The sequence below is a fragment of the Leucopleurus acutus genome, assembly GCF_964270905.1.
Source record: "Leucopleurus acutus genome assembly, chromosome: 18".
NCBI lineage: Eukaryota > Metazoa > Chordata > Mammalia > Artiodactyla > Delphinidae > Leucopleurus > Leucopleurus acutus.
The window spans coordinates 68,604,370-68,631,981 of NC_139160.1; the positions used below are offsets into that span (position 1 = coordinate 68,604,370).

The 27,612-nt window shown below is 43.9% G+C and overlaps 1 protein-coding gene across 3 annotated transcripts in view; it reads right to left on the bottom strand.

Annotated features, from left to right (window-relative positions):
* The window catches only part of GGACT (gamma-glutamylamine cyclotransferase), a 45,972-nt gene that overhangs the window by 2,282 nt on the left and 16,078 nt on the right, over nt 1-27,612 (bottom strand). For 2 of the 3 annotated variants that reach the window (XM_082859190.1, XM_082859191.1), the window contains one exon: nt 7,748-7,802. The exons of the other annotated variant lie outside the window; for it this stretch is intronic. In XM_082859190.1, coding sequence (XP_082715316.1) covers nt 7,748-7,800 — 53 coding nt within the window. In that variant the 5' untranslated portion in view covers nt 7,801-7,802. The remainder of the gene's footprint in view (nt 1-7,747; nt 7,803-27,612) is intronic. 3 annotated transcript variants of the gene reach the window in all.

Here is a 27,612-nt window from a genome sequence, read left to right on the forward strand (position 1 = left end):
AGCAACACGTCTCCGTAAGATAAAGTCAAATAACTTCACAAGGAAACTAAAATCCCTACCCATTCCCACTCCCTTGAAGAGACCTGTTTAAGCCCCTGAACTGTTGTTGCATTTGGTATTTGTCTCCATGTTGTTGGTTATACCGCTGCTTCCTGATGTTTTAAGTTGTCTGCCTTCCTACCCAAAGCAGGTGAGCACAGTGGTTTAAAGCACAGACTTTAGAACCAACTTCCCTGGGTTGAAATCCTGGCTCTGCCACTTATTAGCTGTGTGACTTTAGGCAAACAACTTAACCTCTCTGTGCCCCGGCTTCCTGGACTGTCAGAGGAGGCAGACAGCCACCTGCCTGGAGGACTGCTGTGGTGGTGCAGGAGTTGACACCCGGGGCCGGTCCCGCCCACTCGGTAAGGCTGCGTCAGACGTTCCTGCTATAGAGCCTGGCGCCTGCCTCTCGCCCCACATTCCTCCAATAGGCTCACATCACAATTTTTGGTCAAATCCATATTCAGTTCAGCATTAAGACTATGTAGACACTGTTCTCAGATAAGGCACATAGTGTACTATGATTAATTTCCTTTCTTGGACTTCTTGTTTTTTTTGGAATTGAAAATTACTTCGGCCTTTTTTCCTTTTTTGCGCTTTGCTCCAGTTCCTCTGACAGCCTCCGGCCTCATGTTTTCTGAAGGCACCTGAGGAACCCTTTCGGCCCTGACCCCCCGCGGCTTCCGTTCCTCCCGGGAGCTGTGGCTCCCGGCGGCCCCCCTGCTCCAGTCTGGTCTGCGGTGCATCCCACGCTTCTCCCAGAGCCCTGTCCCTGCGTCCCACGGCCCCTTCTTGGTTGACTCCCTCATTTTACTGAAGCTCATTCTTTCCCAACCTCACTTAACAGTGTAACTAGGTGAGATTTCTCACTGCTTTCTTCCAGAATTTTGAAGTCGTTTCTTCCTTGTCTTCTGATGCTCCCGTTCATGCTGAGACATCCAGGGCCATTGGGACCCACAACTATTTGTACGGGACTCAGGTTCTTCTCTGGAGGCTCCTAGGGGCTTCTTTTCGCCCTTGGATTGTGAAGTTCTATAATAAGGAGTCTCCATGTGGGATTTTTTCATTCATTGTGCCAGAAACTTCCATCTGAAGACTCATTATCTTGGGTCCTAGGAATTTTCTTCCCTCTCCTTCCTTCCTGTTCTCTTTTTGGGTCTCCAGAACTCAGATGTTGCATATCCTGGATTAATCTCCCACTTTTCTTTTTGTAGTCTATTATCTTCCAGCACTTCTATTATTTTGAAAAATATTTTTGCCACCATATTTATTTCCAAGATCTTTTTCCTGTTCCCTCATTTCATCAGCATCCAGTTCTTTCTCAGCATAATCCCATCTCTCCTCATCATGAATTTGGAGGGGTTTTAAGTTTTTATCTTTCCCAGTATTGCCTCTACTTCTCCTAAATTCCTCTCTTCTCCTTGTTTTATGTTTCTTTAAGAGGTTTTCTTCAAGCATCTCAGTATCCTTGGCTGGCCTTTCACGTGGAAAGTGGGACACCATGCAGGAAGCTGTGTGTGAGGGGGAGCCTGTCGACTGGCCGGCCTGGCGTGAGGGCTGGATAATGGAATCCACAGGAATGTGGACTCCTCTCCCTCCCCGTCTTTCTTTAGGGTGCCCCTCGCCTGCACCCTTGGCTGGGCCTGGTCCTCCCGACACCAGACTTCCCGCTAAGCTTCTCCCGACAGTAACCCACCCTTGCCCTGCTGGGCAGAGGGACGGTCGGGGTCTCTGCTTCCCGCTCAAACGGCCCCCTCCTCCTTTTCCACCCCTCACCCCGCCCTCACACGACTACAGGGCGGCAGTGGGAGCTTCCCTGGCATCCGGGGCGCTGCTGGCGGGCTCCCCAGCAGGGATTTAGGTTTCCGGTGTCTCGAGGCTGCTGAGTCAGCCAGCACTCATCTCTCTATCTATCTTCCAGAATCTCGTTGCCCTCTCCCATCTGTTGTCTTCATGGGTCACGGGGAGTGGCCTTTAGGGACAGAGCGGGGATAAAGGAGCCTGTTCCTCGCACCACTGCACCACCGGGCCTTCCCTCACGGGGCCCCGGCTCGGCCACTGTGTCCTTCTGGAGGCTCGACGTGGGACAGGAAGCAGCAGTGCCTCAGGAGCTGCTTGCTTAGACGGGTGGTGAGAAGAGTTCACTAGGGTACTGGAGACGGGAGTGTGTCGCCAAGAGAAAGCCAGTAATGTAGCAACTCTGGGGACCAGAGAGGCTGGTGACGGCCAGTTTACACTCCCACCTACAGTGCACAAGGGTTCCAATTTCTCCACATCCCCACTGGTACTTATTTCCTCCCTTCCTCCCTTCTCTCTCTCTCTTTTTTTTATAGTGGCCATCCTAAAGGGTGTGGGGTGGTATTTCACTGTGGGTTTTTTTTAATTTTTTTATTGGAGTATAGTTGATTTACAATGTTGTGTTAGTTTCAGGTGTATAGCAAAGTGATTCAGTTATACATTTTCATATATTCATTCTTTTTCAGATTCTTTACCCATATTGGTTATTACAGAATATTGAGGAGTTCCCCGTGCTATACAGTAGGTCCTTGTTGGTTATCTATTTTATATATAGTAGTGTGTGTATGTTAATCCCAAACTCCTAATTTATCCCCCCCCCCGTTTCCCCTTTGGTAACCATAATGTTTTTGAAATCTGTGAGTCTTTTTCTGTTTTGTAAATAAGTTCATTTGTATCATTTTTTTAAATGAGAGTCCACATGAGTGATATTATATATGTCTTTCTCTTTCTGATTTACTTCACTTAGTATGATCATCTCTTGGTCCATCCATGTTGCTGCAAATGGCATTATTTCGTTCTTTTCTATGGCTGAGTAATATTCCATTGTATATACATACCACATCTTTTTTATCCATTCATCTGTCGATGGACATTTAGGTTGCTTTCATGTCTTGGCTATTGTAAATAGTGCTGCAGTGAACACTGGGGTGCATGTATCTTTTCAAATTATGGTTTTCTTTGGATATATGCCCAGGAGTGGGATTGCTGGATCATATAGTAGTTCTATTTTTAGCTTTTAAGGAACCTCCATACCGTTCTCCATAGTGGTTCTACTAATTTACATTCCTGCCAGCAGTGTAAGGGGGGGTTCCCTTTTCTCCACACCCTCTCCAGTATTTATTATTTGCAGACTTTTTGATGATGGCCATTCTGACCTGTGTGAGGTGATACCTCATAATAGTTTTGATTTGCATTTCTGTGATTACTGACGTTGAGCATCGTTTCATGTGCTTTTTGGCCACGTGTATGTCTCCTTTTGAGTGTCTATTTAGGTCTTCTGCCCATTTTTTGATCGGGTTGTTTGTTTTTTTGATATTGAGCTGCATGAGCTGTTGTATTTTGTTGTTGTTGTTTTGTTTTTTTTGCGGTACGCGGGCCTCTCACTGCCGTGGCCTCTCCTGCTGCGGAGCAACAGGCTCCAGACGTGCAGGCCCAGCGGCCATGGCCCACGGGCACAGCCGCTCCACGGCATGTGGGATCCTCCCGGACCGGGGCATGAACCCGTGTCCCCTGCATCGGCAGGCAGACCCTCAACCACTGCGCCACCAGGGAAGCCCAAGCTGTTGTATATTTTGGAGATTAATTCCCTTGTTGGTCACTTCGTTTGCAAATATTTTCTCCCATGCTGTGGGCTGTCTTTTCATTTTGTTTCATTGTGAGTCTTAATTTGCATTTCTGTAATGATTAGTGATGTTGAACATCTTTTCATGTTGGCCATTGCATATCTTCTTTGGAGAAATGTCTCTTCAAGTCCTTTGCCTGTTTTTTCTTTTGTTGTTGTTTTGTTTTATTTATTTTGGTTGCACTGGGTCTTAGTTGCAGCAGGCAGGGCTCCTTAGTTGCGGCTCGCCGGCTCCTTCAGTTGCAGCTCACTGGCTCCTTAGCTGTGGCATGCAAACTCTTAGTTGTGGCATGCATGTGGGATCTAGTTCCCTGACCAGGGCTAGAACCCATGTCCCCTGCATTGGGAGGAGGATTCTTAACCACTGCACCACCAGGGAAGCCCTGGTGCCTGTTTTTTAATCAGACTTTTTTTCTTTGTTGAGTTACTGGAGTTCTCTGTATCTTCTGGATATTAACCTCTTATTAGATATATGATTTGCAAATATGTTCTCCCATTTCATAGGTTGAGGTCACCTTTTTACTCTGTTGATTGTGTTTTTTGCTGCACAGAAGTTTTAAATTTTGATGTCACCCAATTCTTGCTTTTATTGCCTGTCATTCTGGTGTCATATCCAAGAAACCCTTGCCAAGCCCAGTGTCATGAAGCTTTTGCCCTGTGTCTTCTCCTAAGAGTTTTATAGTTTAGCTCTTACGTTGAGCACTTTTATCCCTGTTGAGTCAATCTTTGTATACAGTGTAAAGGACGGACCCAACTGCATTTTTTGCATAGAAATATCTAGTTTTCCAATTGTTGAAAAGACCATCTGTTCCCTGTTGGTCTTTCCACCTTTGTCAAAAATCATTTGACCATATATCTAAGGATTTATTTCTGGGTTATTTCTGCATTCTCTATTGTGTTCAATTGATCTACATAGCTGTCTTAATGTCAATATCATGCTGTTTTGATTGCTGTAGCTTTGCAGTATGTTTTGAAATCAGGACATATGAGACCTCCAACTTGATTGTTTTTTTGTTTTTTCCTCAAGATTGCTCTGCTCACTTGGGGTCCCTTGAAATTCCGTATGAATTTCAGGATGGGTTTTTTGGGGGGGGTTTTTTTCCTGAAAGAAACACTATTGGGAATTTTGACAAGAATAGCATTAAATCTGTTTAGGTGGTACTGACATCTTAACAATATTAAGTCTTCCAATCCATGAAGAGGTCTTTCTATTTAATTTCTTTCAACAATGTTTTGTAGTTTTCAGTGTACAAGTCTTTCATCTCCTTGGTTAAGTTTCCTAAGTATTTTATTCTTTTTGATGTTATTGTAAGTGGAATTGTTTAAAAAACTTTTTTTGGATTGTTCATCATTAATGTATTGAAATGCAACTGACTTTTGTACACTGATTTTGTACCCTGCAACTTTGCTGAATTCATTTACTAGTTTTAATAGTTTTCTTGTAGAAATGTTAGGATTTTCTACATAAGATCATGTGAACAGACAGAATCCTTCTTCTTCCTTTCCAATTTGGATGTCTTTTATTACTTTTTCTTGCCTGATTGTCCACGTATAACTTTTATCACTATATTGAATAAAAGTGGTAAAAGCAAACATCCCTATCTATAAAGCTTTTTCACCATTAAGTGTGATGTTAGCTATGGGCTTGTCATATACAGCCTTTATTAGGCTGAGGTAATTTCCTTCTATTCCTAGTTTAAGTGTTTTACCATGAAGTGGTGGTGAATCTTGTCAAATGATTTTCTGTACCAATTGAGATGATAGTTTTTTTTTCCTTCATTCTGTTACAGTAGTGTACTATAGGGCTTCCCTGGTGGCGCAGTGGTTGAGAGTCCACCTGCCGATGCAGGGGACACAGGTTCATGCCCCGGTCCGGGAGGATCCCACATGCCGCGGAGTGGCTGGGCCCGTGAGCCATGGCTGCTGAGCCTATGCGTCTGGAGCCTGTGCTCCACAGCAGGAGAGGCCACAGCAGTGAGAGGTCCGCGTACTGCAAAAAAAAAAAAAAAGTAGTAGTGTACTATATTGACTGATTTTCATATGTTGAACCATCCTTGCATTCCAAGAATAAATGCCCCTTGGTCATGGTATATAATCCTTTTAATGTGTTATTGAATTCTCTTTGCTAGTATTTTGTTTAGCATTTTTGCATCAATCTTTGTCAGAGATATTAGTCTGTACTTTTCTTATAGTGTCTTCTTCTGCCTTCGGTTATCAGAGTTGTGCTGGCCTCATTGAATGAGTTTGGAAGTGTTTCCCTCCTTTTAAATTTTTGGGAAGAGTTTGAGGAGAACTCATGCTGATTCTCTTTACATGTTTGGTAGACTTCACCAGTAAAGCCATCTGGTTCTGGAATTTTCATTGTGGAGAGACTTTTGATTACTGAGTCAATCTTCTTACTAGTTATAGGTCTGTTCAGATTTTCGATTTCATCATGATTCAGTCTTAGTAAGGTATGTGTTTCTAGGAATTTGTCCATTTCATTTAGGTTACCAATTTGTTGCCATACAATTGTTCACAGTATTCTCTTACAATCCTTCATATTTTTGTAAAATGGGTTTTAACGTTCTTTCATTTTTTAGTTATTTGCATCTTCTTTTTTTTCTTAATCTAGTTAAAAAGTTTGTTGCTCTTTTAAGAAAATCAACTCTTGGTTTCATTGATTTTTCTCTATTCACCTCTGTTCTCATCTGTATTATTTCCTTCCTCTGCTAGCTTTGGGTTTAGTTTTTCGTTTTCGCGTTCCTTATCGCCCTATACTCCTGTTCCTTGTACGTCATGTTCAGCTGATTTCCAAGGGCTGCTGTGAAGGTCACAGCCATCAGAATATGTGAAAAGACTATTTCATTGGCCAGATCCGCTCAGACCACAGCCAGGGCTAACTCAAAATATGCCTGTGATTCACTCAGGCCAGAAACAAACACACTGGGCCCCTCCTGACACACACCTCTGGGCCAGGCTACGAGAGGGCAGCACTGCCGCTGCAGAAGGGAATGCTACCTTCTGAGGCTCATACATTACAGTCTGTCTTCCACCCCATTCTCCTCCTGCCATGTAGTAGTTCCGTCCACGGCAATGGGTTATGGTTGGAGTCTTGAATAAAATGTGAGTACTTGATTCAATAAATAACGGATAGAAACAGCTGTAGGTGAGCCATTTGGGCTTTTCCAGAGCAACTTGAAGAGTGCCCATCAGGAGCGGTTGCATCTCTGCTTTAATGTGAAGTAGATGCTCCCAGGTAGGCCTGTTGTAGGACACTGATGGTCAGGTCAGGCCAGCCCCTGCAGGGAACATCATTGGGCTGGATGGCCATTAAAGGGCACAGTGCACACACGTAAGTGTAAAGAAGGACACTGTGGTACAATGACAGGCCTAATCAAATTCCCACCTCCACCACCTAACAAACAACGGTGGGTCTCTGGGAACGTTATTTAAATTCTCTGAACTTCTATGCCTGTTCTTTAAAACTGCATTCATCCTGCCTCCCTAAGAGCTAATCACTAGTGACTGCCAACTGTGGGTCAGGCCTCAGGACCCGATGAAGGTTAATTAATTCCCTTTTCCCCTTGACCCTGTTCCCACCTAAGTTCTCCACCCCAACTCCTTCCTTTATAAAGATCTTATATATCTACTAGCTTATATTCTTCTCAAGGAAGCCCCTTATAAATAAAACAAAAAGAACATTCTACGTAATAAATGGGAGAGGGAATCAAGCCGTATCAAGCATTAGTTGTGGCCTTCATTTTTCAGAGCCAAAGCAAATACCTGGGAAGGTGATTGATATTACATAGAAATGATCATGGTTAAGCCACAGGGTGTTGGTTGATTCCAACTCTGTAGAAAATCAGTTCAGTAACTTTCTTCCACAGAAGATGATAGCTTATTTCCATTAAAAAAAAAAAAAAAAACTGGCAATAAAAATTTAAACGAATGATCAAATTATAGTTTTCTACATTTTACCTACTGAATTTTATCCTTTATAATATTAGTTTAAGAATACTACTTATGTAATAGAAAACTAATATTCTGCATTTCTGGCTCCTTTCACAAGAAAAACATCATTACCTTTCCGATTGTGTTTTGAACAACAAACACAGATCCTTCAGGAAGAGCCTCATCCCTGTGGGGATTGAGAAAGGATCAGAGTTAAGCACTGAAACAAGCAATTAAGTCCCATTAGAGGATTAAGGCACTCATGTTCACTTTGAGTCAGAAAAATGAATTGTGAATAAAATCATGTACAACCAAGAGGTTACTTGTCAAAGTTAATAAATTAGATAACTGCAGGGCAAAGTGGAAAGCACAGAAGTTGAGTGGCCACATGAGCACCGGCGAGGAAACTGGTTTTTGTATTCAAAACTGGGTTTTGAATTCACTGGACAAGATCCACCATCTCAAGATGCCGTAGCAACGTGGGATGGGGTGGGGGGGTGCCACATGGTGCTGTCTTTAATAGGTGCATTCCATGAAAAGAAAGCCTAAAGGCGTTTCCACCCTATTATGTCACCACCCCCCATGCATAGATTTCCCTATAATATCTTATTAATAAAAGACTCTGTGGAAGAGACATACAAGATATATTAACATTCAACTTGATGCATTTTACTTTTGGGTTTTAGAACTGATTCTAAATGAACTCAAGCGATGCCTTTGCAAGCAACTTTCCTGATTGAGAAGCCCTGCTGTGATCAGGACTTAGTCACCCTCCCCTTGGGAGTCTTAAAGCCCAAAAGCTGAACCCTTGTCTCAAACCCAACTAGTTAGGAATAATGTGGACATCCAGGGGTCAGCCCAGAGGTGGAAGAGGCTCAGAGAGAGTCTCAAAAAGTTTTATTTCAGCAAAATTTGGTTAGTTTAACATTGTCAATATTTAAGAAAACAAAAACACTCATGGAAATGTCCATCTGGCCTGGCACTGCTTGAAATGCCTCTGTCACTTATTCAGCAGTTTTCTTACTGAAACACAGTCCATCTAGAGTTTCATATTTCATCACTGAAGCAGAAATTGAAAGTCATTATGAGTCCTTCGCATAATTATTGGGGTTTTCCTGCTTAATATTTTTTCTTAGCCACCTGGTGGCAAGAGTGTAAAAGGCAGGACTTAATTTTAGAGTTTAATCTGCTAGTTTACAAATTAACTATTGCACACACTGGGACCATATTCAGAAACACACACACATACCAGCTGCCAAAGGATTTAAATGGACACCAGCTTCTAACGTGAAAACAACCTTTAAAAATGAAAAAAGGTGTCTCCACAAAAATATTCATCCTGTATTAATATTTAATGACAGGAGGAAATGCTAGACAGCTGGAAATGATGACATACAGATTTTACTGTTTTCTCTAAGTGATAAATCCTTAAGCCGTGAACACTGCCTGCCTGCTGTAGAGGTCAGACTGTGCTAGAAAAGACAGGTGAAACGACCGGCTTCGGTCGCACCAAGTTACGGCTCTGCCGCTCGCCCCTGTCTGGACGCCCAGCAGCCCCGCATCTCTGCCTCCCCGCCTGCCTGCTGTATAAGTAGCTTTTCTCGTTCAACATCGTGTGTCAAAGTTGACTCCCACCGAACCCGTGATGGCCCCTGTCACAGCGAGGACCAGCTTCAGCGAAGCCATGCGCTGCCCCGGAAGCCATGCGCTACCTCGTGTGGCCACGGGCCCGGGCATGGCCTCAGCCGACGTTACTCAGGGCCGCCGAACGTCGGTAAAAGGCACGTGTGATGTGTGCTCGTTTCTCCTTGTATAGGAACCGCTGTCCCTTCCTACTGTAACGTTCCTGTCCCTGGAGAGACGCTTGAGTGTCTGCTATAGTTACACGGTCATTCTTCAGAGGTTTCTAGGGCTGTAGGAAACAGGTGAAAAAACAAGCCCCCTCGACCTCTGCCCTGGAGCTCAGTCAGCCTCTCCCGGGCCGGCCGCTTCCAGGGAGGCCGCGCGTCCTGTGGCCGCTTTGATGCTCCCCCCTCGCACTGCCTTCTTTGCAACAGCCGCCAGGGCTTCCTGCCCACCGCCCCGCTGGAGACCCCAGAAACGTGTATGGCAGGACACCCTTCTGACGTGAGCCCAGCAGCCCGGGCGACGCAGTGCCTCTGAAATCCAGAGGCTGGGTCCACACTCGCAGTCTCCCCAGACTCCGAGCCTTCGCGGGTCCGCGAGGACAAGCGGCGCGTCCCGGTCCTGATGCCCCACGGGGCTTCCGAGTGCTGCCTGGCAACCGTCCCGCGGGCTTTTACGCTTTGCCCACGCCAGAAATTCTTAGAAGAAAAAGAAAACTTTTAAAGCCACACCATTTTAAAGGCCACTGTGTTGCCATCTTTTAAACACACAGTGACCACTAGGGAGATGTGATGGTCGGCCGCCGCCAGGCGCACTCTGAGGTCCGTCAGGAGCAGCTGGACAGGCCTGGCGCCGTCGGGAAAGGGCCGCAGGGGACGGTGGGATGCGGAGCGGGCGGCTGCAGCGGAGGCGCTGCCCGCGGCGGGCTCCCAGGCACCGGGAGGCGCGGCCGGGGGAGCACCGCTCGTGTCCTGGCGAGTCGGACCCCGGAACAGTCCTCATCACCAAAAGCCCACCTGCCCGGTGGGCGCGGCTTCAGGCTCAGAGGGGAAAATATGAATAATGCCACCCCCAGGACTGAGAGCATTTTTACCGTGTTAGATGCTAGATGCTTCGCTTACGCTAACACTCAAAGCGAGATCGCCTCACTCCCCACCGCTGTCCAGTTTACAGACGGGGAAACTAGGAGATGAAACGCGATGTACACAGATGGCCAGGCTGAAGACCTGCTTTCACGCCCCTCCCTGCCCTGCAGGGGCTCCGCCAGCTCCAGGAGGAGGTGTCCTCTCCTGCCTCCTGCGCAGACGCAGAACAGGAACAACTCCTAGCCCCCGAAGGGCCCCCGGCAGCCATGGCCCGGGAACGCCCCCCACCAGGTTCCATTTCCATCCTCGTCCCTAAGGTGCCCGCAGGTGTTCCGCAGGCGTTCCGCAGGCGCGGAGCACACACCAGGGTAGCCTGCCCGGGGAATGCGCACCCAGAAGCGGTCCCTATCCCAGGACAGTTAGCAATCGTATCTGGACGTGTGTTGCGTAAGTGATGAGGGCACGAGCGCCTACTAGCCAGCAGAGGAGGTCCGTGCAGCCCCAGCGGCTCACCGTGTTCCCCACGACCCAGAAGCACAGGATCCCGGCGGACCCACGACCGGTGGGATCAGCGAGACTCAGCGAGGCCGAGGCACGAGCTACATCGACACCTGGCGCAGCCGGGAGAGGCCACCTTTCCATTCCAAGCAGAACCGGCTCTGAACGCAGGAAAGACGCAACAACGGCGTTCATAGAAACACCAGCAGGCCAGAAACTCTACCCTCTCCTTCCTTCCTTGGGTGCCTCTCCCAACAGGCCAGCCACACACACGAGACACACACGGGGGGCAAGGGCGACCCCCAGAGCCCCCGGGTTCCCGTCCGCAGTCTCCGCTCCAGCACCAGGCGCCGAAGGCGGACAGTGTTGGTAGAGTTGGCACATGTCAAGAAGGGAAATCAATATAGTTGAGGCAGTTTTGAGCAGAGCTTCCAGTTCTGGTAAGAATAAAGTACATAGGTGTGCACAAGTTACAAAATACTGTCATACATATGAGTTAAGTGTTCCTATGTTTGCATTTAAACTTAAAATTGAAGTTGCGCAACAAAGATAAATGAAAAACTCAAGGCTGAGAATGCAGTATGACAATAAATAATAATATATAATTAAATAAAATATAAATAATAAAAGAGCAACTGAAAAACACCATGACAAGTCAAGAGAGACTGAAGAAAGGAAAAGGCTGCCTATTTTAGGAACTTTAACAGTACCTTCTCCGCCTTCTGAACAAGGGACCCCGCATTTTCATTTTGCACTTTGTCTTGCCTGGAATCATTCTTTCTAAACTGTTTCTTGGAGCCACAAAGCTCCTCAAGGGTGGGGGGCCTAAACTTCATTTCACATCTTCCACGTCAGCCAGCACAGTTCAGTGCATGCAGTAGCCACTTAATAATACTTGCTGCAGTGAACCAAGGGATTTCCCTCTCAGTCCAGATTCCCAGAGGTCCCGCAGGCCTTCAGCCTGTTTGGAATCTCTCAATTTCTCTATCACAGAAACCACAGGTTCAGATACTGCTCAGGGTGCAAAATCGATGGACGTCACATTCAGTCCTGTGGCTCCACCAGCACTTCCTTCAGATGCCCAGACACGGATGCAAGGGCCAGGGAGGGTGAAGTGCTCTGGACTCGGACTATGACTGAGGGCCAGGCACTGCCTCCCAGCCTTCCCGGGAGCAGCAGTAAACATCCATGCCCGACAAAAGCTTCATCCAGAAGCTGCAAAACCAACCTCTAGGGACAGTACTCGGACCAGCCAGTATGGGGTCAGGGGATTTCTTATCTCTATTAGGACAGTAGTTCCATGGGCGTATACATTTGTCAGAATCATCCATCTGTACTTAATGTGAGTTTTCTTGTGTGTAAATCACACATCAAGGAAAGTTGAGCTAAAAAAAAAGATTAAATGGGATCATGGAAAGAAGGCAATCCGTAGGCTACTCACTCCGTAATTATTACCAGTTTACATTTTTATCTGAGTTCAACACACTTCACAATCCCTAATCAGCAGCAAAAACTTAACATCTTTTCATTTCGATTTCCACCATCATCTGAGTATTTCCAAAGTATTTCTAAAACAGCTTTGTAGTGGCCTCCCTTAAACTCAATTATTTTCTGGAACCCAACATACAATGAAACAAGACAGACTTCTCTGTGACTGTTACCTGGGTTCCTGGAAGGAGGGCAGTGGAAAGGTAGAGAAGTCCTAGGTGTGGCCCAGGACGCAGGGGCCTCCGAGGGGCGGGGAATGGGATTAAGATCGGGCCTCGCCAGCTGTCATTAGCCACCCCGGGCCCGTCTGCACTGGCTGCTGACCAAGCAGAGACTTCCCACAGTTGCCCCCTAGGAAACGCAGCAAATGCTTTGCCTTTTAGAATGTTTTTTGCAGGCCTGCTAGAGGAGCAGCTTTTAACTTGCTTGCTGGCAGTTGCTCAAAGCATGTTTACTCTGCCTGGAGCAAGTCAACGGGGAAGAGCCAGGAATCTAGGTCTGCCCCCAGCCGCACCCCCTCTGCAGGGCACCGGAAGGGCCAGCAGGTCTGGGTGAAGGCAGGTAACTCCCACCCTACGTTGTATGCCCCCCAAAGATCTTTTTTTTCCTCTTGAAGACAACTCAGGCAGAAAGCAGTGGAGGGAACGGGAATGACAACCCATTAGTGGACAATTTAAAAGGTTTCGTCTTTCAGAAACATTTTAAGGCTGAAATGTGTAACTTAAAATGATTTTTATTTGACTCTTTTGCTTTCCTAGGTGAGAAATGGGAGTTTGGGAACGTAACTTTAAGTTAGAAGCAGCACAGAAGAACAATTAGAAAATATCACATAAAGCCATTCATTCCCTCCTAGGTCGTTGGCTAACAAAATGTCCTAAAAAGAAGAGAAATACACCCATTTCAACAACTCCTAGATAACCATTTTAGAAGTCAGGCCTACCCGAAAGTGAATAAAATAGTTACAAATGCAGGTAAGGCCCTGGCTAGGCTAGGCCCCCTGTATTTAATGTAATATTTCATAGCTTTGGAGGAACAAGAGGGATCAAAGGTCAAAGCCAGGCCACCGCCAACCTCACCCAGGCCAAGGGGGCAAGGCCACAGCAGGTGGTGGGAGATGTGGGCAACAGGAGCTCGGCTACCATCGAGAGCCGGCCAGTGGCCAACGCTGTGGGACAGAATGAATTAGTTGGGAAGGCTCTGGCAGATGACCACCAAAAACGACTGCAAGACGTCAAACATCAAACCCCAAACCCCGGGAGACAGCACCTCCACTACAAAGGGAACCCCGAGCACCGCTCAGAAACCACCAGCACAGGGGCCCCAGCTGGTCGGCACTGCCGGCCCCAGCAAATCAGGAACAACACGAACTCCGTTTCCAGGGGCTCTGGAATCCAGGACTCGATGCTTGCGGTAGCGATAACAGATTCACCTTCAGAATTACCTTTTGCTAAGATTATAATTAAAAACCAGCTTAATTTCTCTAACAAGATGTTGGCTACCTAGAGGCAGTCAGGTGGCCAAGAGGAGTGCGAACTAGAAAAGCCAATGCCTTCCTCAGAGTGCCTGAAGGAGGAACCACTCCCCACACACACATAACTCCAGTTTTAAAGACTTTTTTAAAAAGAAGCCTTTTAAAAAATGAAAACACAAAACTCAAAATTAAGCCTGATGGGTTTTTTGATTAATTAAGTGTTCCCAAAGCATTCAAATCCTTTCAGTGCTTTTCTAACCCAAGTAAAATTCAACTAAAACAGCTGAGAGAGAAGTTAAAACTCTGAATTACAAGTAAAAAGGGAGTTAGGGAGGAACTTACGGGCATGTTGCTGAACATGCTTTTATTTTTTATTTATTTTTCTAACACCTTTATTGGAGTATAATTGCTTTACAGTGGTGTGTTAGTTTCTGCTGTAGAACACAGTGAATCAGCCATACGTATACATATGTTCCCATATCTCCTTCCTCTTGCGTCTCCCTCCCACCCTCCCTATCCCACCCCTCTAGGTGGTCACAAAGCACCGAGCTGATCTCCCTGTGCTATGCAGCTGCTTCCCACTAGCTATCTGTTTTACATTTGGTAGTGTGTATATGTCCATGCCACCCTCTCACTTCATCCCAGCTTACCCTTCCCCCTCCCCGTGTCCTCAAGTCCATTCTCTACGTCTGCATCTTTATTCCTGTCCTGCCCCTAGGTTCTTCAGAACCATTTTTTTTCTAGATTCCATACATATGTGTTAGCATACGATATTTGTTTTTCTCTTTCTGACTTACTTCACTCTGTATGACAGATTCTAGGTCCATCCACCTCACTACAAATAACTCAATTTCATTTCTTTTTATGGCTGAGTAATATTCCGTCTGAACATGCTTTTAAATACTTTACATAAAGTGGATCCATTTACTCACATTCCCGTGAGTCCTGAACATGCAGCTGGTCACTGCTCGCTGACGGAAGTCAATACTTTGAGTCCAGAATTCCCAGAAAAATATATTTTGTTGGAGTGACTGGGGCTTTGAAGGAACTGAATGCACTAAACCAAGTAAATCCAACCCTCTTAGAAACTATATCCCCACCCAAACAAGCAAAGCAAAAACCTACCTTAAAAGCTACTGGGACCGGCTGGAGGCTGACACCAGCCTTCCCTGGTTTCACACACCTCAGCCTCTGGTGTTTTGGAGCGGATCCCAGGACCCGAAATATTACTAAAAAGCCCAATTTGGTCTATACTTGGCTTCTGAAAAGCACTTAAAAGACAACACGCGGTCCACTCCTAGAAGAGCAAAATCCAGTTAAAATGTAAAAATCCCTTGTTAGCGCTCTGTGGTCATCAGAGAAGAGACGCTACTACATTCAGTTTAATCACTTTTTCAAACTTGTTTCAAAAACAACAGAACTGTTTTTCATCATGGGGATTTTCCTTTTTTTAAATTAAGTTTACATGATCTTTCGATCATAATAAAGAGAAGGACTCAGGGAACCTCCACTGGGCTTATCCAGCCATTTTCCTAATCGAATAGCCTGAGCATTTTAGTTACCAAACAACTTTCTTATATAAAAACAAAGCAGGCTTCCCTGGTGGTGCCGTGGTTAAGAATCCACCTGCCAATGCAGGGGACACAGGTTCGAGCCCTGGTCTGGGAAGATCCCACATGCCACAGAGCAAGTAAGCCCATGCGCCACAACTGCTGAGCCCACGCACCACAACTACTGAAACCCGCACACCTAGAGCCTGTTCTCCACAACAAGAGAAGCCACTGCAATGAGAAGCTCATGCACCACAATGAAGAGTAGCCCCCGCTCGTCACAACTAGAGAAAGCCCGCGTGCAGCAACAAAGACCCAATGCAGCCAAAAATAAGTAAATAAAAATAGTTTCCTAAAAAAAGAAAAAAAAAACCAAACAAAGCAATGTCAGCCAAGGGCAAGAAAATCAGTCGTCTCATCTGTCGTGGGTCCAGCCCGTGGTCAGTGGGATGAGCTGTATCTTCTTCTCTCCTGTGCTGGTATTACTAGATTTCCCTGGTATCTCAGGAATTCCTCCCAAAAGAGGAAAAAAGCAATCCCCTCCAGAGGGCCATGCTTCACAAAACTGTCTAAGGGTTACCAAAGTCCTAGTTGAAGCCCCTAAAAACAATGCACACTCTGCCGGTCCTCTGAATGGGCCCCTAAGAACCAGGACCAGGGCTCTGCTGTCCAGTGTGGACCTGGTGCAGAGGCAGCAGGGAGCTAATCCTTCAAAATCCACGTAAACTGTTTCAATACAATAATGATTTCAATTATTTTTGAGTCAAGGAATTTCTCTCTCCCCTCCTGCTCACCCATCTTGGACTAAAGACAGTTCTCCAGAGCACTGGTCCCTAACTCACAGGGGCCACACTGCCCAGGGGGCTACATCTCCTCCCCAGGTGCTAGCACCCAAGAGGAAAGGAGATGCTTCCCGGCCCGGTGTCCCCCTGGGGGCCTGAGACCCAGCTCTGCACCTGCCTGGCCCCCGCCCCCCGCAGCTGAGGGGCCCTGTCCTTTCCCAAGCTGCAGGCTGAGCCCTCCTCTCCTCCACGAAAAAGGAGAGGTGCCAATGCAATCCAGCTCTGCCCAGATCTTCGGGGAAGACACAGCCCAGCAGAAACTGGCTGAAGCGCAGTTTGTTATTTTCACCTATTGCCCTGGGAGAAGGGAAGAAACGTTGTCCTTATGGGGACTGTCGACGGATCTCCGAGAACTCGCCAATCCTCCAGCAGCCCCACAAGGTACATATTATTGTCCCATTTCACACGTAGAAACTGAAGCTCAGAAGAGTTATTTAACCAGAACAGCACAGCTATTAAATGGAAGGGCCTGGATTTAAAGTCAAGGCTTAATCCAAAATCTCTACAACTCCTCCCAATACATGCTGCGGTCAACTAGGAGAAACACACATTGCTGCCATTTCTTAGTGGCAGAAATACTGAAGCTCTCATTGGTGTTCATAGCAAATGACGGCTGTGAAATGTGAAAGATGATAAACTGCCTGCGACTCCCCACCTGTCACTCCTGGGGGAGGGGCTGTGCTTTAAGCCCTGCTCTTTTCAGCTTACAGACCAAAGCCCGGTTTAAAGTTTTTGTAAGGCAAGGAGTGATCCACCAGCCACCAAGTTTCTGTTACTATCACCTGCCCAGCGTTCAGTACCTCCAGGCTAGTTGAAGGTTATTCATTCACCCACTCATTCAGTAGTTTCTGAGCAACTACTTGGGCCAGGCATTGTGCTAAGCGCCAGGAACACAATGATAAACGAAACAGCCCTTGTTTTTAAGGAGCGGTGGCCTGAGGAGGCAGATACACTAAAAGATGATTATAAGACAAACTGTGGGCAGGGGGTGGGGGAGGAGGGAGGAGGCATGTACGGGGAAGCAGGGCATCACATGTCCTAAAGGAGAGCACTGCCTGAAGAGCAGAGGCTTCCAGGAGATGCAGGCAACAGGCAGGCACGGGTCGGGGTGGTCTGAGTCGCGGGGACAGCTGGGCACCCCTGGGCGCCAGGAGCACTGGAGAAGGGGCCAAGGAGGGAGGCTGGGGCTCTGGATTTCAACTCCATGTGATGGGGGTAATGAAGGGCAGCAGGTAAGCCTGCGAAGTGACAGGGCAAGATTCTGGATTTTAGAAAATGATCTAGTGCAACCGCAGTGGAAGACCATTTGGCGGCATCTATAAAAGCTAAGCCTCTGCGGACCCAGCCACCCGGCAGCTCCACTCCAGGCAGAGGTGCCGCAGAAAGGCGGATGCAGGTTCACCAAAAAGACACTTACGAGAATATTCCGATCAGCACCATTTAGAATGGCCCAAAACTAGACGCTACCTAAATGTCCCTCAACAGTAAAGTGGGCTAATGAACAGCGGTAAACTGAGAAAAACGCTACAGCAATGAGAACGGACAAGGTTGTTCTGTGTAACACGCATAAACCTCAAAGCAGTGCTGAGTGAGAGTCAGACAAAAACAGCATATACTGAGTGATTATATATTTACTTGTTTTAAAAAATGAATTAGTTAATTAATTTTTTGGCTGCGCCGTGAGGCTTGCGGGATCTTAGTTCCCTGACCAGGGATTGAACCCAGGCCCGTGGCAGTGAAACCGCCAAGTCCTAACCACTGGACTGCCAGGGAATTCCCATGATTGTATTTACACGGAGGTAAATCACAGCCCGACTAATCTCTGCTGCTGGATGTCAGGACAGAGGTTACTGCTGGGAGGAAAGCGATGCCTGGAAGGTCATGAGGACAACCTGATCTAGGGGCTGGGTACATGGGTGTGCTCCAATTATGAAAATCCATCAAGCTATCTGATTTCTACACTTCTCTGATGTGTTATGCTTTCATAAAATATTACATTACATTTAAAGAACACATACAGTAACAGAGTAGAGAAAAGATTTGTGAGGACAAGACTTAAAACACACAGGAAACCACAGCGTACAAGACAAAGATACATAATGAAGTGCTACACGTAAGTTAGTGGAGGTCAGAGGTGAGGGAGACCCAGGCTTCACAGAAGTGGCCTGGCCTGAGATGGATGGAGAAGCAGATGTTCCCCAGGCCGTGAAATGGGAGGTGCCCCTACTCCACACCCCTCCAGGGCATAAGAGCTAAGGAAGGATCCCCAGGGGGACAGAGGCTCCAAGGCATATCACAGTTACTCTCAGCTTGAAGAAACTCCTATCATGGAATGATACCAACTGGAAGCAAACAGATAAACCCAGAATGTGAAACATTCTGTGGAAGAAATTTTTTTGAAAGTAAGGGTGGGACTTCCCTAGTGGCCTGGCACTGCTTGAAATGCCTCTGTCCGGCCAATGCAGGGGACACGGGTTCCATCCCTGGTCCGGGAAGATCCCACATGCCGCGGAGCAACTAAGTCCGTGCGCCACAACTACTGAAGCCCGCACTCCGGGGCCGCAAGCCACAACTACTGAGCCTGCGTGCCGCAACTACTGACGCCCGCGTGTCTAGAGCCCGTGCTCCACAACAAGAGAAGCCACTGCAACGAGAAGCCCGCACACCACAATGAAGAGTAGACCCTGCTCGCCGCAACCAGAGAAAGCCTGTGCACAGCAATGAAGACCCAACGCAGCCAAAATAAATAAGTAAATTAATTAATAAAAATAAATTTAAAAAAATATAAAAGTAAGGGTGGTTTGCCCTGGATTAAGAGACCTAAGATACATAACAGCCCTGGGTAAGGTGTGGACCTTGTCTGGATTCTGATTTGAACATATCAACTATAAAATGACATTTCTGAGACAATCAGGAAAATCCTACAGGCATATGCCTAGGTAAAAGATGACACCAAGGAATCACAGTTAATATTTTTAGGAATGGATAATGGCATATGGTTCTATTAAAAAAAAAAAAGCTTACTTTTAAGAGATGCATATGGAAGTATCTGGGGGTTGTGAAATATCATAATGTGTAGTACTTTAAAACACTTCAAGTAGGGACTTGCCTGGTGGTGCAGGGGTTAAGAATCCACCTGTCAACAGAGTGGGCACGGATTGGATCCCTGGTCCAGGAGGATCCCACTTGCCACGGAGCAACTAAGCCCATATGCCACAACTACTGAGCCTGCGCTCTGGAGTCCCCACACCGTAACTACTGAGCCCATGCGCCACAACTAATGAAGCCCGTGCGCTCTAGGGCCTGCGTGCCGCAACTACTGGGCCTGCATGCTGCAACTACTGAAGCCCATGTGCCTAGAGCCCATGCTGCACAAGAGAAGCCACTGCAATGAAAAGCCCACGCACCACGACAAAGACCCAATGCAGCCAAAAAAACAAGAACAAATGAAAAAACTAAAGCATCTTTTAAAAATAAATAAATAAAATATTCAAGTAAAAAAAAAAAGGATTAATGAAGCATATGTGGCAAAATGTTGATCATTATTGACTCCGGGTGATAGATATATGAGAATCATTGTACTAGTTGCTCTACTTTTATGTCCCTTGCCAAAAAAGAGAGAAAATATGAATTGCCAACATAAGAAATCAAAGACAGGACATCGACAAACATTAAAGGGTAATAAGGGAATACAGTGAACAACTTTATACCAGTAAGTTTAACAACTTAAAGTGGAAAAATTCCTTTAAAGGCACAAACTACCAAAGCTCACTAAAGAAAAAGTAACTATAACTCTTCTATAACTTTTACTCAGAGAGGTAGATGGCTTCACTGGTGAATTCTACCAAACATTTAAGGAATAAATAATGCTAGTATTAAATAAACTTTTCCAGAGAACAGAAGAGGAAGGAATACTTCACAACTCCTTTTATGAGGTCAATATTACCCTGATAACAAAACCAAATAAAGACATTCATAGAAAAGAAAACTACAGGCCAGATACCTCTTACGAACATAAATGCAAAAAAGTCCTGAACAAATAAATATTAGCAAATCAAATCTAGCAATATATAAAAAGGATGATACATCAGTACCAAGGACTGTTTCATCTGAGGAATGTAAGTTTAGTATTTCAAAACTAATCAATGAATCACCATATTAACAGATTCAAACAGAAAGACCTTACAATGATCTCAATAGATGCAGGACAAGTTATTTGACAAAATTCAACAATTCATGATAAAAATTATCAGCAAACTAGGAATAGAAGAGAACTTCCTCAATCTGATAAACAGCATCTATGAAAAACCTACAGCTAACACCCTTTTTAACGGTGCATAATCAAACACTTCCCCCTTCAGATTGGAAACAAGGCAGTGTGATTCCACTCTCCCTACTTCTATTCAACATGGGATAGTGCAGCCTAGCCAGGGTAATAAAGAAGAAAAGAATAAAAGGCATACACTTGAGGAAGAAATAAAACTATCTTTGTTTGCAATTGACATGATTGTATAGAAAATCCTAAAAAACTGACAAAAAAGCTACTTGAACTAATAAGTGAATTTAAGCAGTCTTAGGCTACAAGATCCATATGTGAAAATCAACTGTATTTCTGTATACTACCAGAGAACTAGTATATTTTAAAATATAAAATATATTAAAAAGTGGGAACTTGAAATTTAAAAATCCAGTATCATTGGCAATAGCACCAAAAAATCTGAAATACTTATGGACGTTAACAAAATATGTGCATGACCTGTAGCTAAAAATTTAAAACATTGTTGAGAGAAATTAAATATATAACAAGTGGAGAGATATACCATGTTTTCATGGATCAGAACTCAATATTGTAAAAATGATAATTCTCCCCAAATTTAATTATAGATTCAACATAATCTTAATGAAAGTCACAATAGGTTCTGGGTTTTTTGTTGGGTGTTTTTTTGGTAGAAATTGATGAGCTGATTCTAAAATGTATATAAAAAGCTCAAAGTAGCAAACAGAACAGCAAAAATATTGAAAAAGCTGAACAAAGCTTGTATTTCAATATTTACTATAGAGCTGTACATAGAACACTGTGGAATTAGAGAAATTATAGACATCAAGGTCAACGCTGTACTGAGTCACAAGATGTCCCTCGATTTTGTCCCCCCGGCCAACAACAAAAATTAGCATCCATCCACAGACAAAAGCACCTCTGTGGGAGCTGTGGGATCCAGCGCCATTCGCCAAGGGACTCAGGTGGAGTCTTGCCCACCTGCACATCAGGTAACAGGGGCTGTGGAACCAGCAGGAACCTGTGAGTGGCTCCAGCCCCTCTCAGCCGCCATCTCGGAGCACCTGGAGAACACTGACCTGGGCAGTCACCCACGGATGAGAGAGCCCTGGTGTAATCCAGGTTTCCAGAGGAGAGGTTCCAGCACTCCACCAGAGCAGGAAAAAAATGTGTTTGGACACACTGGTCAGGTAAGAGGAACAGCTTGACTATGCCAGCATCACCCCTCCCCCAAGGTGGAACACTTACGGCTAAACAAGACCTTCTCGGCCCATGATTTCTCCCCTGGGGAAAAGGGAGAGGGTGAGTGAGCACCCAGCTTCCCCAGCTGTAGGGACACTGCCAAAGAGCCTCATTTCTCTCTCACAGAATCCACAGTATTAAATCAGGGGCTCCATGACTGGAGGCAGGGAGCAGATGGGAAGAAGAGCTGATTAGATTTTCGGAGGTCATTAATTGCTGTCTACATCATGGACTCCATCAGGAAGCCTGTCCACAAGCCCTGGGGAAGCCTCACTCAAGGATCCTCCCAACTGGCCTGCGGGCACCCCCAGCACCCCGCGTGCCTCACCCACACCTCCTCCCACTCTCAGGCTAGCTCCCTTTACATGCTCCTGAGAGCGAGATGTGGTAGAAGGCTAGGAAAAAAACACAAACTTGAGCTGCAGCACCTATTTTGTGAAAACTAGAGGCTATCAACAGCCAGCCTAGTGTGTTGTAAGATCAGGAGAAGACACACAAGCCTAAGAATTCTGCCATAAAGGAAAACGGGAGGTGTGGAGCAGGTGTATTCATACAAGGTGTAAGGAAGCTTCAGAATCTCTCCTAAAGGCAGTTAGGAAAGACTGGAGGAGGTGACTGCTACCCCAAATATGAAAACAGGGACACAAACTCTAAGGAACATGAAAAATCAAGGAAATGTGACATCACCAAAGGATCACAATAATTTCCCAGTAACCAAATCCAAATACATGGAGATCTACAATTTACTCAATAAAGAATGAAAAATAATTGTTCTGAGGAAACGTGAGCTACAAGAAAACCCAGAAAGGCAATTCAAAAAACTGAAATCAGAAAAACAATATGCAAACAAGATGAGAAAATTAACAGAGAGACAGAAATTATAAAAAAGAACCAAAGAGAAATCCTGGAGCTGAAGAACTCGAAGAAAGAAATGAAAACTGCAACAGAGAGTACCAACAGCAGAATAGAGACCACACAGAAGAAAGAATCTGTGAGTTAGATAGGAACTTTGAAATAACCCAGTGAGAGGAGAATAAAGAGGAAAGAATGAAAAACAGAGAAGAGAGCCTAGGTGAATCATGAGACACCATCAAAAGAACTGATATATGAATTACTGGAGTTCCAGAAAGAGAAGAGAGGGAGAAGGGGGTAGAAAACTTATTTAAAGAAATAATGGCTGAGAACTTCCCAAACCTGGGGAAAAAATCTGGACATCCACATTCATAAAGATATAGATCACCCCATTATTTCAATCCAAAATGATCTTCTCTAAGACACACTATATGAAACTGTCAAAAATCAAAGACAAAGTGAAAATCCTAAAAGCAGCAAGAGAAAAGGAGATTGTAATCTATAAAGGAATACCCAATTAAGCTATCATGTATTTCTCATTAGAAACCTTACAAGCCAGGAGAGCGTGGAATAATATATTCAAAGTGCTGAAAGGAAAAAAAAAAAACCTGCCAATGAAGAATACCCTATCTGGCAAAGTTATCCTTCAGAACTGAAGAGAGGACTTCCCTGGTGGCGCAGTGGTTAAGAATCTGCCTGCCAATGCAGGGGACATGGGTTTGAGCCCTGGTCCAGGAAGATTCCACATGCCACAGAGCAGCTAAGCTCGTGTGCCACAACTACTGAGTCTGTGCTCTAGAGCCCGCGAGCCACAACTACTGAGCCCGTGTACCACAACTACTGAAGCCTGCGCGCCTAGAGTCCGTGCTCCACAACAAGAGAAGCCACCACAATGAGAAGCAGCGCACCGCAACGAAGAGTAGCCCTCGCTCACTGCAACTAGAGAAAGCCCGCACGCAGCAGCAAAGACCCAACACAGCCTAAAATAAATAAATAAATAAATTCTTAAAAAAAAAAAAAAAGAAATGAAGGGAAAATAAGGAATTATCCAAACAGCCAAAAGCTGAGAGAATTCATCACTAGACCTGCCGTATTAGAAATGCTTTAGTTCTTCAAGCTGAAACGAACAGACTCTAATCAGTAGCATGAAAACACATGAAAATATACAATACACTAGTAAAAGTAAATACACAGCCCAATTTAGAACACTCTAATACTGTAATATGGTGTGTTAACCACTTAACTGTGGTACAAAGGTTAAATGGCAGAGTACTAATAGACTGTTACATCTATAAGATGTTTTATGTGAGTCCCATGGTAACCACAAGCAAAAACCTACAGTAAATTCACAAAATATAAAGAGAAAGGAATTGGAGCATACCACCACAGGAAGGCAGCAAGAAAGGAAGAAAGAAACAAGGGAACTATAAAACAGCCAGAAAACAATAAGATGGCATTAGTTAGTGCTTACCTACCAACAATTACCTAAAGTGTAGATTGCATTTTCCAATCAAAAGACATGAAGTGCCTGGATGGGATTAAAAAAAACGAGACCCAACTATATGCCGCCTACAAGAGATTCACTTCAGCTTTAAGGACACACATAAGCTCAAAGTGAAGGGATGGAAAAAGATATTATGCACCCAACATGGGAGCACTTAAATATGTTAAGCAAATAGGAACAGATCTGAATGGTGAAATAGACAAAACCACAATAATAGTAGGTGACTTCAATACTTCACTTTCATCAATGGATAGATCATGCAGACAGAAAATCAACAAGGAAGCATTGGACTTGAACCACAGATTCGACCAAATGGACCTAACAAACATATACAGAACATTCCATCCAACAGTGGCAGAATATACGATCTTCTCAAGCACACATGGAACTTTCTTTAGGATAGATTATATGTTAGGTCACAAAACAAGTCTTAGCAAATTTAAGAAGATTGAAATCATAGCAAGTATCTTTTCTGACCACAGTGGTATGAAACTAGAAAGCAACAACAGGAGGAAACCTGGAAAAATTTATAAATATGTGGAAATTAAGTAATACACTCTTGAACAACCAGTTAGTCAAAGAAGAAATCAAAAGAAAAAAATTTTAAATCTTCAAGCAAATAAATAAAAATGGAAACACAATATACCAAAATCTATGGGATACTGCAAAAGCAGTTTTAAGTTTACAGTGATAAATGCCTATAGTAAGAAAAAAGAAAGATCTCAAACAACTCACTCTACACCTCAAGGAATGAGGAAAAGAAAAACAAATTAAGCCCAAAGTTGGAAGAAAAAAGGAATAACAAAGATCAGAGCAAAAATAAATAAAATAGAGACCAGAAAAATAATAGAACAACAAAAGTTAAAACCTGTTTTTCTAAAAGATAAAATTGACAAACCTTTAGCTGGACTAAGAAAAAAAGAAGACTCTAGTAAATAAAATGAAAGACATTATAACTGATTCCACAGAAATACACAGGATCACAAGAGTCCACTGTTCCCAAAGCTATGTGTAGATTCAATGGAATCCCTATCAAAATCCCAATGGCATTTTTCACAGAAATAGAAAAAAAAATCCTAAAACCTGTAGGGAACCACAAAAGACCCCAAGTAGTCAAAGCAGTCCTGGGAAAGAAGAACAAAACTGGAGGCATCATACTGCCTGATTTCAAGCTATACTACAAAGCTACAGTAATTAAAACAGTATGGTAGTGGCATAAAAATAAGCACAAAGACGAATGGAACACAGTTGAGAGCCCAGAAATAAACCCCAGCATATATGGTCAAGTAATATTGACAGGGAGCCAAGAATACACAACTGGGAAAGGACAGTCTCTTCAATAAACGGTGTTAGGAAAACTGGATAATCACAAGCAGAAAAATAATATTGGACCCTTATCTTACACTACTCACAAAAAGCAACTTGAAGTGGATTAAAGACTTAAACGTAAGACCTAAAACTGTAAAACCTCCTACAAGAAAACACAGGGAAAAAACTCCTTGACACTGGTCTTGGAAACAATTTTTTAGATATGACACCAAAAGCACAAGCAACAAAAGCAAAAATCAGTTAACTGAAACTATATCAAACTAAAAAGCTTCTGTACAGCAAAAGAAAAGGTCAATAGAATGAAAAGGCAACCTACGGAAGGGGAGAAAATATTTGCAAACTATATATCTGATAAGGGGTTAATATCCAAAATATATAAAGAATTTATACAACTCAACAACAACAACAAAATCCAATTTTTAAATGGGCAGAGGAACTGAACAGACATTTTTCCAAAGGCATACAGATGGCCAACAGGTACATGAAAAGGTGCTCAACATCACTAATCATCAGGGAAATGCAAATCAAAACCATAATGAGATATCACCTCACACCTGTTAGAATGGCTATCATCAAGAAGAGACAACAAGTGAGGATGTGGAGAGAAGGGAACCCTTGTACACTGTTGATAGGAATGTACATTGGTTTAGCCACTATGGAAAACAATATGGAGTCTCCTCAAAAAGTCAAAAATAGAACTACCGTATGATCCAGTAATTCCACTTCTGGGTAAATATGCAAAGGAAGTGAAGACAGGATAGCGAAGAAACACCTGCACTCCCATGTTCATTGCAGCATTTTTCACAACAGCCAAGATATGGAAACAACCTAAGTGTCTGTCAACAGGTGAACAGATAAAGAAGGTTTGTGTGTGTGTGTGTGTGTGTGTGTGTGTGTGTGTGTGTGTGTGTGTGTAATATTATTTAACTATGAGAAAGAAGGAAATCCTGCCATTTGCAACAACATGCATGGACCTTAAGGACCTTACGCTAAGTGAAATAAGTCAGACAGAGAAAAGACAAATACTGTATGATCTCACTTATATGTGGAATTTTAAAAACCTTGTAGAAACAGTGAGTAGAATGGTGGTTACCAGGGGCCGGGGGGTTGGGGGAAATGGGGAGATGTTGGTCAAAGGATATAAATATCCAGTTAGAAGACAAATAAGTACTGGAGATGTAACACACAGCATTGTGAATATAGTTAACAATACTGTATTATATACTTGAAAGTTGTTGAGAGAGTAGATCTTAAATGTTGTCACCACAAAAAAGAAATGTAATTAAGTGACATGATAAACGTGTTAGCTGATACTAAGATGGTAGTCATATTGCAATATATAAGTGTATCAGATCAACACATTATACCTTAAACTTATAAAATGTTATATGTCAGTTATATCTCAACAAAGCTGGAAAAAAATCAATGAAATATTCTTTAGGGGGTGATGAAAATGTAAAATTAGACAGTGCTGGTGGTTGCACAAACTTGTGAACATACTAAAAACCAATGAATTGTACACTTTGATATGGTGAATTTTATGGTATGTGATTTATATCTCAATAAAAATAACTGGTAAAAATAAATCAGTGGAACAGAATAGAGTCCAGAGGTAGACCCACACTTGTATGGCCAATTGTTTCTGATAAAAGTGCCAAGGTAATTCAAGGTGAATGGACAGTCTTTGAAACAAATGGTGCTGAAAAATAGGATACCCATATACAAAAAAAAAGAACTACAACTCTTATCTCACACCACATAAATATACTTAAATAAACTCAAAATGTATCCAATTGCAAGAGCTAAAATTCTAGAAGAAAAACCTTTTATTAGGAAACAAAAAGTAAATAAAAAGAAAACATGGATAAGCTGGACTTCATCAAAATCAGAAACGTTTGCTCTCAAAAGGTACCCATGATTACATGAAAAGGCAAACACAGACTGGGAGAAACTATCTGCAAAACAAATACTATATATCTGATAAATGACTTGTATCCAGAATATACAAAGGACTCCTAAAACTCAGGAAGAAGCAAAACAACCCAATTAAAAATGGGCAAAAGGTTTAAACAGACACATTACCAACGATACATGAATCTCAAGTAAGCACCCGAAAAGACGCTCAACATCATCATTAGGGAAATGAAAATAAAAACCACAAAGTATACCATCATGCACCTACTAGAATGGGCAAAATTGAAAACACTGCTAATATCAAGCATTGGTGGCAAGGA